Source organism: Telopea speciosissima, chromosome 10, assembly GCF_018873765.1.
Source record: "Telopea speciosissima isolate NSW1024214 ecotype Mountain lineage chromosome 10, Tspe_v1, whole genome shotgun sequence".
In the NCBI taxonomy this organism is placed as follows: domain Eukaryota; kingdom Viridiplantae; phylum Streptophyta; class Magnoliopsida; order Proteales; family Proteaceae; genus Telopea; species Telopea speciosissima.
The window spans coordinates 36,479,542-36,494,133 of NC_057925.1; the positions used below are offsets into that span (position 1 = coordinate 36,479,542).

The window sequence follows — 14,592 nt, forward strand, 5'->3', positions numbered from 1 at the left end:
GTTCTAGTAGCTTCATATTATGTGTAATAGTTATAAATACAATACTTTAAGTGTTTATTACCTTACTTTAAGTCTATAATAGTTACTAATACATGTTTTTTAATGTAATAGTGTAAAAAATCAGATAAGGGTTATACAATGGGGGATATAGTATGGTTACATAGAGTCCCAATATCTGAGGACAAAAAGAAGTCAAAGTGTAACTACTGTGGGAAGATTCTAAATTCTGGAGGAGCAACTAGGTTAAAGGAACATTTGTCTGGTCTGGGCAAGAATGTTGCCAAATGCCAAAATGTTCTGAGCCAAGTGAAACTGGCAATGGCACAAAATTTAAGAGGAGTACGGACAAAGAAAGCTGAGAGGGAGAGACAACAAATAGCTTTCGATGAGGCAGTGCTAGAGAGGCCTAGTGTAGACATCCTTGGGGGAGTAGGAGATGATACTGAATATAGGCCTACACCTGGTGAGTTCCAATCAGAGGCTGAATGGAGGATTTACCAGCAGACTTTGGCAGCGAGTAGGCAAAGTTTTCATTTTAACAATATCATAACATATGAGCAAGCAAGAGGAGCTGGTGGATCTGGCTCAGCTGCACCAGTGCAAGAAGATGAGAGGAGAAGAAGCACTGCCACAAGAGATATCCCACGGCCCCAAGCTCGACCACGAGCACGTTCCCCAGATACCATTTTTGAGCTGGATCCATCTACCTTTAGGCAACAAGATGCTTTTCAACCAACCATCCCACAAGTGTTTGGTGGTAAACAAGAGGATGCACAGAAAGCCTTCAGCAAGTTCATGCTATTCAATTGCATTCCAGCTAATGTAGCTCAAGGAACCTATTATAATGCATTCCTTGATGCTGCAGGGAGGGCTGGCCCAGGATGGAAGGGGCCTACACCATATGAGTTGTATAATGTATATTTGTCTAAAGAGGTAGAGGAGCTAAAAGAGTACATAGAGGGTCTGAAGCCATTGTGGGACACATATGGGGTTACTCTTATGGTTGATGGTTGGACTGGACCTACTAGACAGTCTATTATAAATTTTATGGTGAGTTGTAATGGGAAGACTGTCTTTTAGAAGTCTGTTGATGCATCAAAGCATGTCAAGGATGCATCATACTTGTACAAGCTACTGAAGCAAGTGGTAGAGGAAAATATAGGAGCAAAGAACGTTATCCAAATTATGACGGATAACGGTTCTAATTTTAAGAAAGCTGGAGAGAAACTGATGAACAAGAACAGTAAGAGGATCCGCCTCTTTTGGACTCCATGTGCAGCCCATTCTATTGATCTAATGCTAAAGGACATGGGGAAAAAAGCTTTGGTGGCTGGTGTGGTCAATAGGGCAAGGTAAGTGACCACCTTTGTATATAACCATGGTTATGCTTTAGCCTTGATGAGGGAGAAATGCAAGGGGGACTTAGTGAGGCCAGGTGTCACTAGATTTGCCACCAATTACATTGCATTGAAGAGCATCCAGTCAAAGGTGGTAGGTCTGAGGTCAATGTTTGTAAGTGACCAATGGTTTACTTGGCCAGGCTCTAGGACATAAGAAGGGAAGCCAGCACAAGAGACCATTGCAAGTAACGGATTTTGGAATGACTTATATAAAGTTGTTGCCATATTAGAACTAGTAATGGCAGTACTAAGGATGGTTGACACTGAGAAGAAGCCTACCTTGCCCCACATATATGCTGCCCTGCAAAAGCTGAAGGAAATTAAAGCTGGTGAGTTCAACACTTCAACATCTATACACTTTATGTGAGTTTTTATATTTACATATTCAAACCTCTAAAGTATTAAGTCACTAACAATTTATATTTATGGTTTCCCCTTTACTAGCATACTATTTGAATCTAAAGTACCAGTACTCGCATGATCTTGGGCTGGACACGGATTTGTTACTGGCAATTGAAGCTGTTATTGAGAAGTTGGAGGTCAATCCCAAGACACAATCTGACTGCAATGATGAGGTGAGACTATAAGACTTTGGTATTTTGCTAGTCAGTAAAGGAATGTAATTACTAAATAACAACTACTAATGCCTCTAACACTATTTCAAATTTTAAATGTAAATAGATCAAGGCCTTCAGAGAGGCCTCAGCAAGTTTCGATCGAAAATCTGTAGTGGAGGGTAGACAAAAGTCAGACCCTGGTAGGTGGCAATGTGGCATGATTTTACATATATGATTTATAATTTTATCCCTTTACAATTTATATATTCTTAATATTCTTTGTTTATAATGCAGCTGACTAGTGGGTGCTGTATGGTACAAGTTCACCCAACCTGAGGAAGGTAGCAATCAAAGTGCTGTCACAAACCTATTCATCGTCTGGCTGCGAGCGCAACTGGAGTACATTCATCTTGATACACTCAAAGAAGCAAAACAGATTGGGTAGTCAACGACTAGAGCAACTGGTGTATGTACATTATAATATGAGACTAAGGATGAGGCACATACATAAAGAATTTGAGAAGAATGACAAAGAGCCCATCGAGCTAGCCAACATATTCCAGGAGGACTCTGATGAGGATGAGGATCCCCTATTCCAGTGGGTGAGGGATCGTGGTGCACCAGAGATGGATGAGACTAGAGGTAGGCTTGATTCCACTATTACATCCGTAACCGGCACAGATGTTGAGGACTATATGTCGCAAGAGGGGCGTGCACATTCTCAGTCACCAAGACCATTTGAGGCTGCAATAGGAACTCCTTCTGATGGTGATGGTGATGGTGATGACCCTGCTGGTGGTGATGACCCTCCTGCTGGTAGTGGTGGTGGTGGTACTGGTGGTGGCATGCCTACTGGTGGTTATTATGATGATCGTCATGAGGGGATGCGCGACCAATACCAGCAAGAAGTGGGAACACAGCAGGACCCTGTGCGTTTCACAGGTGAGTCTCAGTTTACACATGCCACACAAGATCAAGACCATGGTGGCCACAACAAAACTTACAAGAGAAGGACGGGTCGCAAACAGAACCAACCTCAGTATGATGACACGAGTATGAACACCATGGTAGCAAGTTTTGGAAGCATGAGTATGGATATTGGTAGTCAGCGTCAGCCGTGGCAATCATATCAACCTCATTTTGAGTATGATTATGGCCAGCAGAGCACCGGTTCTGAATATAGTTCCTATGGTCAGTTTGGGCAGCCAATACATGCGTATGACTATCAAAGTAGTGAGTCTGGCATTGGGTCCAGCATTGGGTCTATCGATCCGTCCACATTCCAAGTCCCAGGCATTCCTCAATATGACAGTAGCATAAGCGGTGCATCTCATCCTTCATGGCAATGGTCTAACTCCACTGTGGAACAACTATACCCTAGGTTAGGGATGTTGGCATATGTGGATGAAAACTCTTATATGAATGATGTGGAGGACTATACACAACAGTTTAGCAACAATATGTCATGGGAAGACTATGTGGTACAAATAGGGAATGAATATGCCATTCAATCTCATTTTATGTGATGAAGTTGTAACTTGTAACTTAAACATTTGTAATGCTTATTAACTTGTTTCCTATTAATTGAATGTTTTGTTTGAGTTCTATGTACATAAATTATGTCATTAATGTATCTATTATGCTATTTTAATATGTCGCCACCTAGCAACTAAGGGTCCGATGTAAAAGTCATATTTGGACTTTGTTTTTGTAAAATCTAATAATGCCATTGTGTATAAATGGCCTAAAATAGGCTGTGTACCAATTTTCAGACCCAACAGAGCCCTAAAACCCACTGAGATGGGCCTCCGAGTAAAAAAAAAAAAATTTGCAAAAACTCGCTGGCCCAACTCGGTTTTTTCGTGGGCCGAGTTGGCTCCGAAACCCGAGTTTTTGGACCATGATTGAGACTAGAATCAAGCAAAAGGATGACAAAGGAAAGAAAGCATTCAAAGAGAACTCTCATGAGATCGAGATTTTTCTAGGGACTAATGTGGCTTCCATGTCGCCTGTTGTTATAGGTTTGGAAGATGGTCAAACTTCAGTGCAACCTCTAGCAGAAATGCTTCAAGATTTGGTTCAGATTGATGGTGATGCCCTAATGGGAAACGAGAATACATGTACGTGCCTTTCTTGGCGCTCCACGGGAAGACGATTTGATGCCTCTTTGGAAAGGCTTGTGGAAACTCAGTCAGTTGAAGACGATGCCGATGTTGAGTTTGAGGTGCTTACTCGGGGAGACATTGTGAATCTTTCCCACTCACCTATGGAGAATTGCTAGTCTAATAGTGAGAATAAAGAATTTCAAAACCTTCCCAGCAAAGGGCTTTCAACTTCAGATGATCTTATTATTGGCAGAATGCGCAGGAATTTTGATTAGAAAGTGGCTTTGGAGGAACTTCGTACCTCGAGTACAACACTTGATAGATGTTATAGTGCTTATATGAACCGTCTTGTTAAAGAAAGGGATTTGCGTATGGAAGAGAGATCTAAGCATCAAAAGACGACGCAACGTATGTTTACCAGGTCCATGAGACCCATACTTCCCGGTGCTTAATAAATTTGATGATTATTCTTTTTTAGAACATTCGTGGATTGGGAAATAAGCCATCTTTGAGGCATTTGAAATCCATTATTAAAACGTCCCATGTGGATTTGGTAGCAATAGCAGAACCTAAAATCCAATTTGCATGTGCAGTTAAAATTATAAGAAAACTTGGGATGGATGCAGTTTGTTCTAATGGGACAAATAATAGCGAAAGAATCTGGGTCTTTTGGAAAAAATGAAATTCAAGTTTCTGTGGTCAAAGAGCATGTGCAATATATTTCTCTAGAATGCATTATGCAATCCTCCACTAAAATTATTATTACTTTTGTTCATGCATTATGTTCGACAGGTGATTGCAAGGCACTTTGGGGAAGTCTGAGGAAAGATGTTGTCTCAACCTCGTCACCTTGGGCGTGGGGATTTCAATGCCATCTTGGATCCCTCGGAGAAGACTGGGGGAAGACCGGCATGCTCCATCTCCTTGGAGGATTTTGGCACCTTTTTGAATGATGTGGCATTATTTGATGGAGGCTTCGAAGGGAACTCCTTTACTTGGAGCAACAATCAAGAAGGAGGTAAGAAAATTTTGGCTCGTCTTGATCACTTTTTATTTCATAATACTTGGGCAAGAACTTTTGCTTCTAGTAGAGTCCTTCACCTAAATAGACTTTGTTCAGACCAAGCCCTAATTTAGTTGGAATGCTCATTACAAGAAACGACTAAATTTTCTCCGCTCAAATTTCAGCAAATGTGGATATTACATCTTGAATTTATGGATTGTGTTAAGCAGTGTTGGACTACACCAGTGTTTAGATCCCCCCCCCCCCCCTTTATATTCTATCATTGAAATTGAAGTTGTTCCAAAATCACCTTCGAACATGGAATAAATCAGTTTTTGGGTATATTCACCAGAACGTTAGAAATGCAAAAGATCGAGTGAGTAGTGCGGAAATTGGGTATGATCAAAACCCCTATGATGTGACTCGAATAGCGGTTACGGAGGCGAGAACGGCACTGGATGAGGTTCTGTAGTAGGAAGCTAGAAATTTTTTGGAGACAAAATTCCAGAGTGTAGTGGCTTAAAGAGGGAGAAAGAAATACAAATTTTTTTCATTCCTTGGTTAATGTTCGAAGAAGGAAAAACAAGTGTGGAAAAATTAAAGATGGCAATGGGGCGTGGATCTCAGGCGAGGAAGGGATCTCGACAGTGGCTGTTAGATATTTCTCGGATATGTTTGCTTCTCAAGGCACTCAGAGAGATGAAGATTGGTTACAATTTATTCCTAGGTTGGTAATAGATGAAGATAATGCCTTTCTTTTAACCTCTCCGTCACTTGAGGAAGTTAAGAAAGCGGTTTTTTATTTATCCATAGATAATGATTTGGGTCCTGATGGCTTCTCAGGCTATTTCTTTATGGCATGCTGGGATATTGTGGGTACTGATGTTTGGGAGGCGGTCAAGGATTTTTTTGTAGGAGGTTTCCTACCAAGGGGCTACACTTCAGCTCATCTGGTGCTTATTCCCAAAAAAGAAAGTCCTAAGGTAATGTCTGATTTCCGCCCCATAAGCCTTTGCAATTTTTCATATAAAATTATTGCTAAAATAATATCTTCTAGACCGGCTTCTATTCTTCCTTCCATAATACCGGAAGAACAAGGTGGTTTTGTCTAGGGTAGATGCCTTTATGATAATATTGCCTTGGTTCAAGAGGTTGTTCAAGACATAAACAGGACATCTCGAGGCGGGAATGTGGTTGTCAAGCTAGATATGGCTAAGGCGTATGATCGTCTTGTATGGGATTTTCTGAATCAAGTCTTGGCCAGGTTTGATTTTTGTAGAAGGGTGGATTAGACTGATAAAAAAAGCGGTGGAAAACTGTTGGTTCTCAATTGTTTTGAATGGGGGGCCTACTGGGTTCTTCAAATCTTCTAGGGGAGTTCATCAGGGAGATCCCCTCTCACCCTCTCTTTTTATTTTAGCAGAGGAAGTTCTTAGTAGAGGGTTGAGAACTCTTTTTGTGGAGGGAAGGGTGGAGTATTACCAACTGCCGCGGGGATGTCTAGGAATAATTCACAGTCTTTTTGTAGATGGCACAGTAAATTTTTTTGAGGTGCTTGAAAAAATCTCTCAAACAAATTATTGGGCTTATTAGCAGGTATGAAGGATTCTTAGGGCAGCTAGTAAACAAGCAAAAGAGTTGTTTTGTTTTAGGGAAAAAAGTTGATGAACATAAATAATGAATGGTTGAGATGGTTACAGGTTTGACTAGGAAAAATCTGTCAATTACATATCTTGGTGCCCCCTTATATGAAGGCCAGCTCTGTTTCAGCTTCTTTGATGATTTTTTGGCGAAAATGCACAAGAAGGTGGCGGAGTGGAAAGGAAACTATCTGCGAGCGGAAGATTTATTCTCCTCAGGCATGTCCTCTCCTCTATGCCCATTCATATTATTTCTATTTTGGATCTACCCAATATGGTGATTAAAAAATTTAAAAGCATTTGTTCTGATTTTTTATGGGGACTTTCGCATTGGGGGAAGTGCCATCATTTGGTGGGATGGTATAAGGTTGCGCGACCAGTGGAGAAAGGGGGGCTTGGTATTCGGTGATTAGAAGACATTAGCAGTGCCCTAAGACTTGAGGGTCTTTGGAGAATCATGACATAAAAATCTTTGTGGTGCAATTTCTTTAAAGCCAAATTCCTTAAAAATGACCACATTGTTTTGGCCGATGTGAGAGATGTTGGGTCGATTTCTTGGAGAAGAGCTTTAGAGATGAAAGATTTTTTACTGTCAAAATCCAGATGGTTAATTGGATCAGGGAGCATCAATTTTTGGCTTGATAATTGGTCGGGTTGGGTTCTTCTTATGGATCACGTTGATGGGGCACTCCATCTGGATCTCAATTTGCAAGTTAGAGACGTTCTTACTGTTGAGGGAAACTGGAATCAGGAATTGCTGCTTCAAATTGACTATCAGGAAGTGCGTGATAGCATCCTCGGTAATAATTATTGTTTAACTAACAAAGATGACAGGTTAGTGTGGACACCGGTAAGTGATGGGAAAATTTCCACCAAATTGTTATGGAATGAAATCAGAAATGTTGAGGAGAAAAAACCTTTTTCAAAATGGTTTTTGAATCGTACGATTCCTTCAAAGATTGGATTCTTCTCATGGCAGGTTATTTGTGGAGGCATTTCGACAGATGAGGCTTTGAAGAAATTGGGAGTGTCTCTTGTATCCAAATGTCTGTGTTGTGCCAAGCCTAATTGTGATTCAACTTCCCATTGTTTGGTTGAGGGTAACACTGCCTCTAAGGTGTGGGCTTGCTTCTCAAGGCGTTTTGAAGTGGGAGTGGTTCCCTTGCAGGTCGGTAAAAACAGTGTTGTTCTGGCATAATCACACTTTTGGTGGGAGTTTTTGTGGGCTGATAATGGGTTTTATTCCCTCATTTATCATATGGGAACTTTGGAAAGAGAGAAATTATAGGAGACATGGGGAAAGAGCACGATCGGCTGGCTACATTTTTTAGGCGGTTAAAATTTGGATTAAAGAGATTCCCTATTTTTGCTCTTTCTCAAAATCTCCATCATTAAAGGAATCTCTTATCCTTCAAATTTTTAACCTATCTCACCCCCTAGTTATCCACAAAATGCCAATTCCTGTGTACTGGTATCCCCCCTTCAATGCTGTCAAGCTCAATGTGGATGGTGCATGTAGGGGGAATCCTGGGTCTGGGGATGGAGGGGGCATTATTAGAGGTTATGATGGTCGGATTCTCGCTGCTTTTGCTAACTTTTATGGGGATTGTACCAATTCCATTGTAGAAATTAGAGCATTGAGGGATGATCTCCAAATTTGTGCTGAGATGGGGTTTTCCTATTTTCATGTTAACTCAGACTCTACCATGGTTGTGCGTTGTACTTCCTCGAAAAGATGCAATCTTTGGAAAGGCTGGTATTGGTTCCACGAAATTCAGGTTTTGATTGATTCGCTCCGCCCAATGATCACTTTCACCTGTAGAGAAGGTAACAGTGTAGCCGATTGGCTGGCAAATTGAGCATGCAATTCGGCAAATGACTCTTTCTTCTCTTTTGATTCTGAGCTCCCTTCGGAGCTCAAGCGTATATTGCGCGAGGATGTTGTTGGTATTCCAGTTTTGGAAAACGTTAGTTGTTTATTTGGGTTTTGTATGAGAGTGAGGTCTCAGCTGTGCGAGTGTGTGATTGAGATTGTATTCAACTCCGGTTGGGGTAAGGCGGGTATGTGCATCCCCCCCCCCTTGTAATCTGTTTTCTTGATTGATTTGATTATTAATAAAAGGCTAGGGGCCAGCCCGGGTCCCAGAGAATATTCGGGTTTTTTTTTAAAAAAAAAATCTTATTATATGGAGAGGGGCATTCCAACATTAATGAAATGTTACGTTGGGTATTTGAAGCGAAAGAGATTTTATGGTTCTAGAAATCTAGGGCCTTATATGTCTCTCAAGGTGACAGTAATCATAGTTGTCACGGCATCTAGGCGACCCCAGGCATTGGAAAGGGTCCAAAATCAACGTGACACCAACTAGGCGATCAAGGCATCCACCTAGGCCCCCAAGTTAACAAGGTGTCTGGACGCTTAGGCAATGCCTTGACAACTATGATTTTAATACTCGTTTCTATCACTCTATGGCCTCTATTCACAAGCATACTCAATCCATTGATTGTGTTAGAGATCAAGATGGTAATTTAGTCTCTGAGGTTACTATGATTGCAAAAGTTTTTTCTAATCATTTCCGCTGCATTTTTACAACCTCTAATCATTTGGATCCCTGTTTTTATTGAATCCCTTTTTCAACCTATTATTTCCTAACATGAAAATGAGGATTCAATCTCACTCCTGTCTATGGATGAGATTAAAAATGTTGTTTTTAGCATTGGGGCTTATAAAGCCCCTGGTCATGATGGTATTTCAGCCATTTTTATCACAATTGTTGGGATTTCTTGTCTCTTAATATACAATGTTTTGTCGATTCTTTCTTCAATCATCTCTCTCTTCATTTTGGTACAAATCACACTTTGATAACTCATAGTCCTAAAAAGTCCAAAGCTCTATCCCCTGATGAATTTCGGCTCATCTGTTTATGCACAATTAGTTGCATATAAGATCATTTTAGAACTCTTAGCTAATCACCTACAAGGGTTTCTCAATAAAATCATATCCCCATTCCAATCCGCAGCATATGATAGATCGGAATGGGGGTAAATCCATGCTGTTTTTTAATTGCTGGGTTTTTAATCTCATTGGTGTGGTCTCATCAGCTACTTGGTCTCGGCTGTCACTTATTTTGCTAAGATTTAGAGTGGAGCTTATGAATTTTTGAACCCTCATGAGGGATTCGCCAGGAATGTCCGCTTAGTCATTATCTATTCATTTTGGCCATGGAGGGACTTTCCCGTTTATTAGCTGTATAGAGATTTAAAACAACTTTTTAAGGGTATTAAAATTGCTAGATCTTCTCCTGAAGTCACTCATCTTTTATTTGCAGATGATGCTTTTATTTTTGTCAAGCTAATTTAGAAGATGGATGTACTGTTCAAGCTGCTCCTCACCTTTTTTAGGATCTCATTGGATTATGTATTAATGGGTAAATGATACCCAGGGTACGTAACATTTTGCTAAATTATAGTATAGATATCCAACGTTTTGCCTATTGCATTTGAAATAGCTAAACGGGATTATAATTAATCGATTACTTAATTTATTTTATATTTTCAATTTTACCTTTACAAATAAAATTTTCTTTCAATTTTTAATAAAAAACCCTAGTGAGACCCACATTACCATCCCTCTCCTTCTTCCTCTTCCTACAACCACCGCCCCAGCCCCAACTGCAACCCACCCGCCTGCAATTCAACTCACAACCATGCCCCACTATCCGCTACAACCCCCCTCCCGTCCCACCCTCCTCAAGACCCTCCCATATTCTTCCTACAGCACTATAGTCTGCTGCAACCCCCCTCCTGCCCTACCTACCGCTGCAATCCACTCCCTGAAACCTCAGCCCTGGGATCCACATTACCTCCCCCCTTGCCACCCGTGCCCTTGCACCAACCTCCATCTCTACCTTCCCCCCTCTCTCTCCCTCCTTACTCTTTATCTCGCCTGTGTTTAGCTCTTCAGGTGGTCAGTGTTTAATCCTCGGCAACCAAAGCCAAAAATCTCCAGATTTTAGTCATGTTGAAGGAGAGATAAGAGGAGACCTTACCCTTTGAGTTGCAGAGATTTTGGCGTCTCACTGAGATTCGAACTCCAAAACCTATCGGATAGTTCGAAATTAAAATAACTAATAAAAAATGCATTTTGAGTTCTACTCCAAACACATTTCTAGAATATGTTTGACAATTACAGAGCATTGGGGGAACGATGGATGGTGAATGTCGAGGGGGAGGGGAAAGAGATTAAGGTGAGCATTGGGGGACGAACGACAGGGGGGAAGGGGAAGAAATCAGAGTTAAAATTGGGGGAACGACAGACAGTGAAAGACAAATAACAAAGCTCATACATTACTAATAAAAAAATAAGGGTAAATTACAGATCACCCCTTGGTTTTCAATCGAAATCCTCTGGTTTTTGAAAAAACTCAAATTATCCCTTCTACAGTAACGGTGTTAGTCTGTTGTTAATTATTGGTGTGAAAGGACTATTTTACCCTTGTACTAAAACATTATAACTAAATTGACAATATTACCCTTCATCTTCAACCTATAATACCTACCCCTTTCCTGCAACTCCGGTGGCAGCACCGCCACTACCGTCGCCGCCTCTGCTTCGCCCTAGCCCTATGGTCCATTTGACAGGGACAATAGTGTGACCGCCACCATTGAACCTACTAAGTATCCAACGTTCTTCATTTTAGCTTTGTTCAGCTCTTACCAGAGATTCAGTCTTGAGCAGAGACCAAGCCTCACACTACTAAATTTGTTTCTCCTCCTTCTCCGTAACTTCTTACTTTTTTTCTTGTTTAAGTATACACCCTGGATTCTTCAACTGTTACATTCCTTTTATCATTTTCATTTTTCATTTTTTCCCCACTGTTTCCTGGTTCTGTGTCACTTGTCTATTTCTGGGTTGCAATTAAAGCTTCCGTTTCTGGGTTCATTTTCATTCAGTTTTTGCCTTTTGGGTTTGATTGATCATGGCTGGAAAAAAGAGGAGAGGAGACAAAGTCTTCTGAGAAATAAGGTTGGTAGACATTTGGGAGACAAAAAGGGCTGAAAAGGGGCAGTGGGTTTTTCTAGGAAGTTGCAGTATAGATTGAAAAAGGATTCATGGAGAGAGAGGCTAGTAGACATTTGGGAGACAAAAAGGGTTGAAAAGGGGTAGTGGGTTTTTCTGAGAAGTTGCAGTGGAGATAAAAATATTCATGGATAGAGAGAGACCTAAGAATCTAAACAGAGAAGCGAAGCAAACTGACAAGATCTATGCTGAGCACTCTAACCTGATCGAGACGAGTCAAAGGTCTTCGGGGGTGAAAGTGTTGGTCAAACAATGGTCCAGGGATCAAACCATGGTTCCCTAGGAAAACCAATATATAGAAAAATTAGGGTTTTGTACTCCCTGGGTTATCCCATGGTGTCCCGTGGGTGCCCCATTAATTTTATGGTTTCCCATGGTCGCCCATGGGAACCCTGGTGCATCCCTATTAGGGTTTCTCCTTCTCTATTACGTCCCATAAAATTAATTATCACAATAGGGATAGAGAAATTCATCTCTAGTCCATCACATGGCAAGAGAGATCTATCCCATACTCAAATGCGCAGTGGAAATTAATCGATTCGAGTATCTTTCGCATCCCATAAATATTAATAATCAATGAGCTGAAGGAATTAATAAAGAACTGCTAACTTGGTGAGCCTCAAGTGTTGCTCCTCCATAAACAGTGGTTCTTCCTCCAGTGAGCGCTCCAAGCAAACAGATCTGAACCTCCAATGGTGCTACCAAGGTTCTACACGCCAATCCCAGATGCCCTCAAACTCCTCAGCACAGATCTAGGGTTTCACAAACCCTAACTCTCAAACACAGGTGAGAGAAGCAAGAAGAAGAAGAGAGATCACAAGAGGGAGAGAGAGAGAAAACAAAAATGAGGAGAGAGAGTGTCTGCTCCAAAAACATGGAGAGCTGCTTCTCCCTCCTGCGTGTTGGTCCCCTATTCATAATAATAGGATTTAATTAAATTCTAGATAGATTTAATAGAGCCCTAGTGAGAGTCTAACTCTCTCTCTCTTAGTCTGGCAGTTCTGTTTAAACTCAAAGTGCTACACAGGTGAAGAAGCAGAATCTAATAGGAAAAGTATTAATTAGATTCTTTATTTAATTATTAATGGATAATTATAATTAGCACCAAATCCATTAATTAAATAAAAATCCAATTAAATTAGCAAATTCCAAATAACTCCCTATATGATAACAATTTATTATATACAACCCCCCCACTAATCAACACCATCATTATGGAATCTAGGGCATGTACACATGTACTGCCAAACCCCAATCCATAGTACATGTCCATATAAGAGCGTCTGTGCATCTGATCGGGTCCCGCAAAACTCAATAAAACACTTTATTTAAAATAACTATAAATAATGTATCATTTAATGTAAAATAAAATTTTGCAAAACCATTTCCAAAATGGTACTGGATCCAGATTCTGATCTGACCATGCACAGGTAGTCTCTATCTTGGTGTTCCCCAATCGGGCAGTGGTGACCGTGTTGGATAACTCCTTCACTCACAAAGTGTTCACGCATTCCCAGAACACTAGCTTTGACTCGTTTGAGTCTCAGTCATTGATGAACCAAAGAATGCGATCACACTTTGCAGTGATAGGGTTCCCTCAGGTACAGGGTGTCGGTGACACATGGCTATCCCTTCCTACATCTGGCAGTAATACATGAGGGAATCGACAAAGTAGATTCTTCGTCAATGCACACATCAAACATGTGAGCACTCGTATGTGTACTCTGACATCACATGTCTAGGCATACCCAGTACGACGACCATATGATAAAGGTGCCCAACCCAAACCCTAGTCATGACTACCATTTTAAGTATAACTTACGGACACATAATGCTCAAAAAGTTTATATCGCATGTGACAATATTAAACTAAAATGTATAAATATTCAATACAAAGGTGAACCGGGTTGAACCGGACCGAACCAGGTTTGATGGACACACACTTGTCCAACAATCTCCCATTTGTACATCAAAGCCAATTCTCCATACATTTTAAACCCATGCCCTCCATGTGTTTCTCAAACACACCTGGTGACAAACCCTTTGTCATGGCATCAGACACACTTTCAGTTGTGTCCACTTTGGAGATACACACGTCACCCTGCTGGATATCTCTCTGATGAGATGATACTTCCGCTACACGTGCTTGTTCCTCTGATGAGCCCTAGGCTCCTTAGCTTGTGCAATGGCCCATCTGTTGTCACATAATAGGGGAGTAGGGCCCTTGACAAGATCAGAGACTACCTCCAAATCTGATAGGAATTTCCTTAGCCAAACACCTTCTTTTGCTGCATCACAAGCTGCAAGGTATTCTGCTTCAGTAGTAGAATCGGCTGTAGACTTTTGTTTCGTACTCCGCCACACAATGGCACCTCCACCCATTAGATATACCATCCCAGACGTGGATTTTCTGTCATCCTTGTCAATTTGGAAATCCGAATCTGTGTATCCCAATACTGACAATTGATCAGATCCAAAAACTAAGAAATATTCCTTAGTCCTTCTCAGGTACTTGAGGATATTCTTGACAGCACTCCAATGCTCGTGTCCAGGGTTAGATTGATAACGACTTACCATACCCACTGCATAGCAAATGTCCGGCTTTGTACACAACATAGCGTATATAAGACTCCCTCCTATTGAGGCATAGGGAATCCTCTTCATCTCTTCAATGTCTGTCTGAGACTGAGGACATTGAGATCTAGAAAGACTGACTCCATGTCTGAAGGGAACACTTCCCCTCTTAGAGTTCTCCATATTAAATCTGGCCAGGACTTTGTCTATATAGGTAGCCTGGGACAAGCCTA

The 14,592-nt window shown here is 41.0% G+C and overlaps 1 protein-coding gene across 1 annotated transcript; it reads left to right on the forward strand.

Moving 5' to 3' along the window:
- Nucleotides 1-8,156: 8,156 nt before the first annotated feature.
- On the forward strand, nucleotides 8,157-8,564 carry LOC122643520. The gene has a single exon (XM_043837135.1). The coding sequence runs from the start codon at nucleotides 8,157-8,159 to the stop codon at nucleotides 8,562-8,564; it is 408 nt and encodes a 135-aa protein (XP_043693070.1).
- Nucleotides 8,565-14,592: the final 6,028 nt, after the last annotated feature.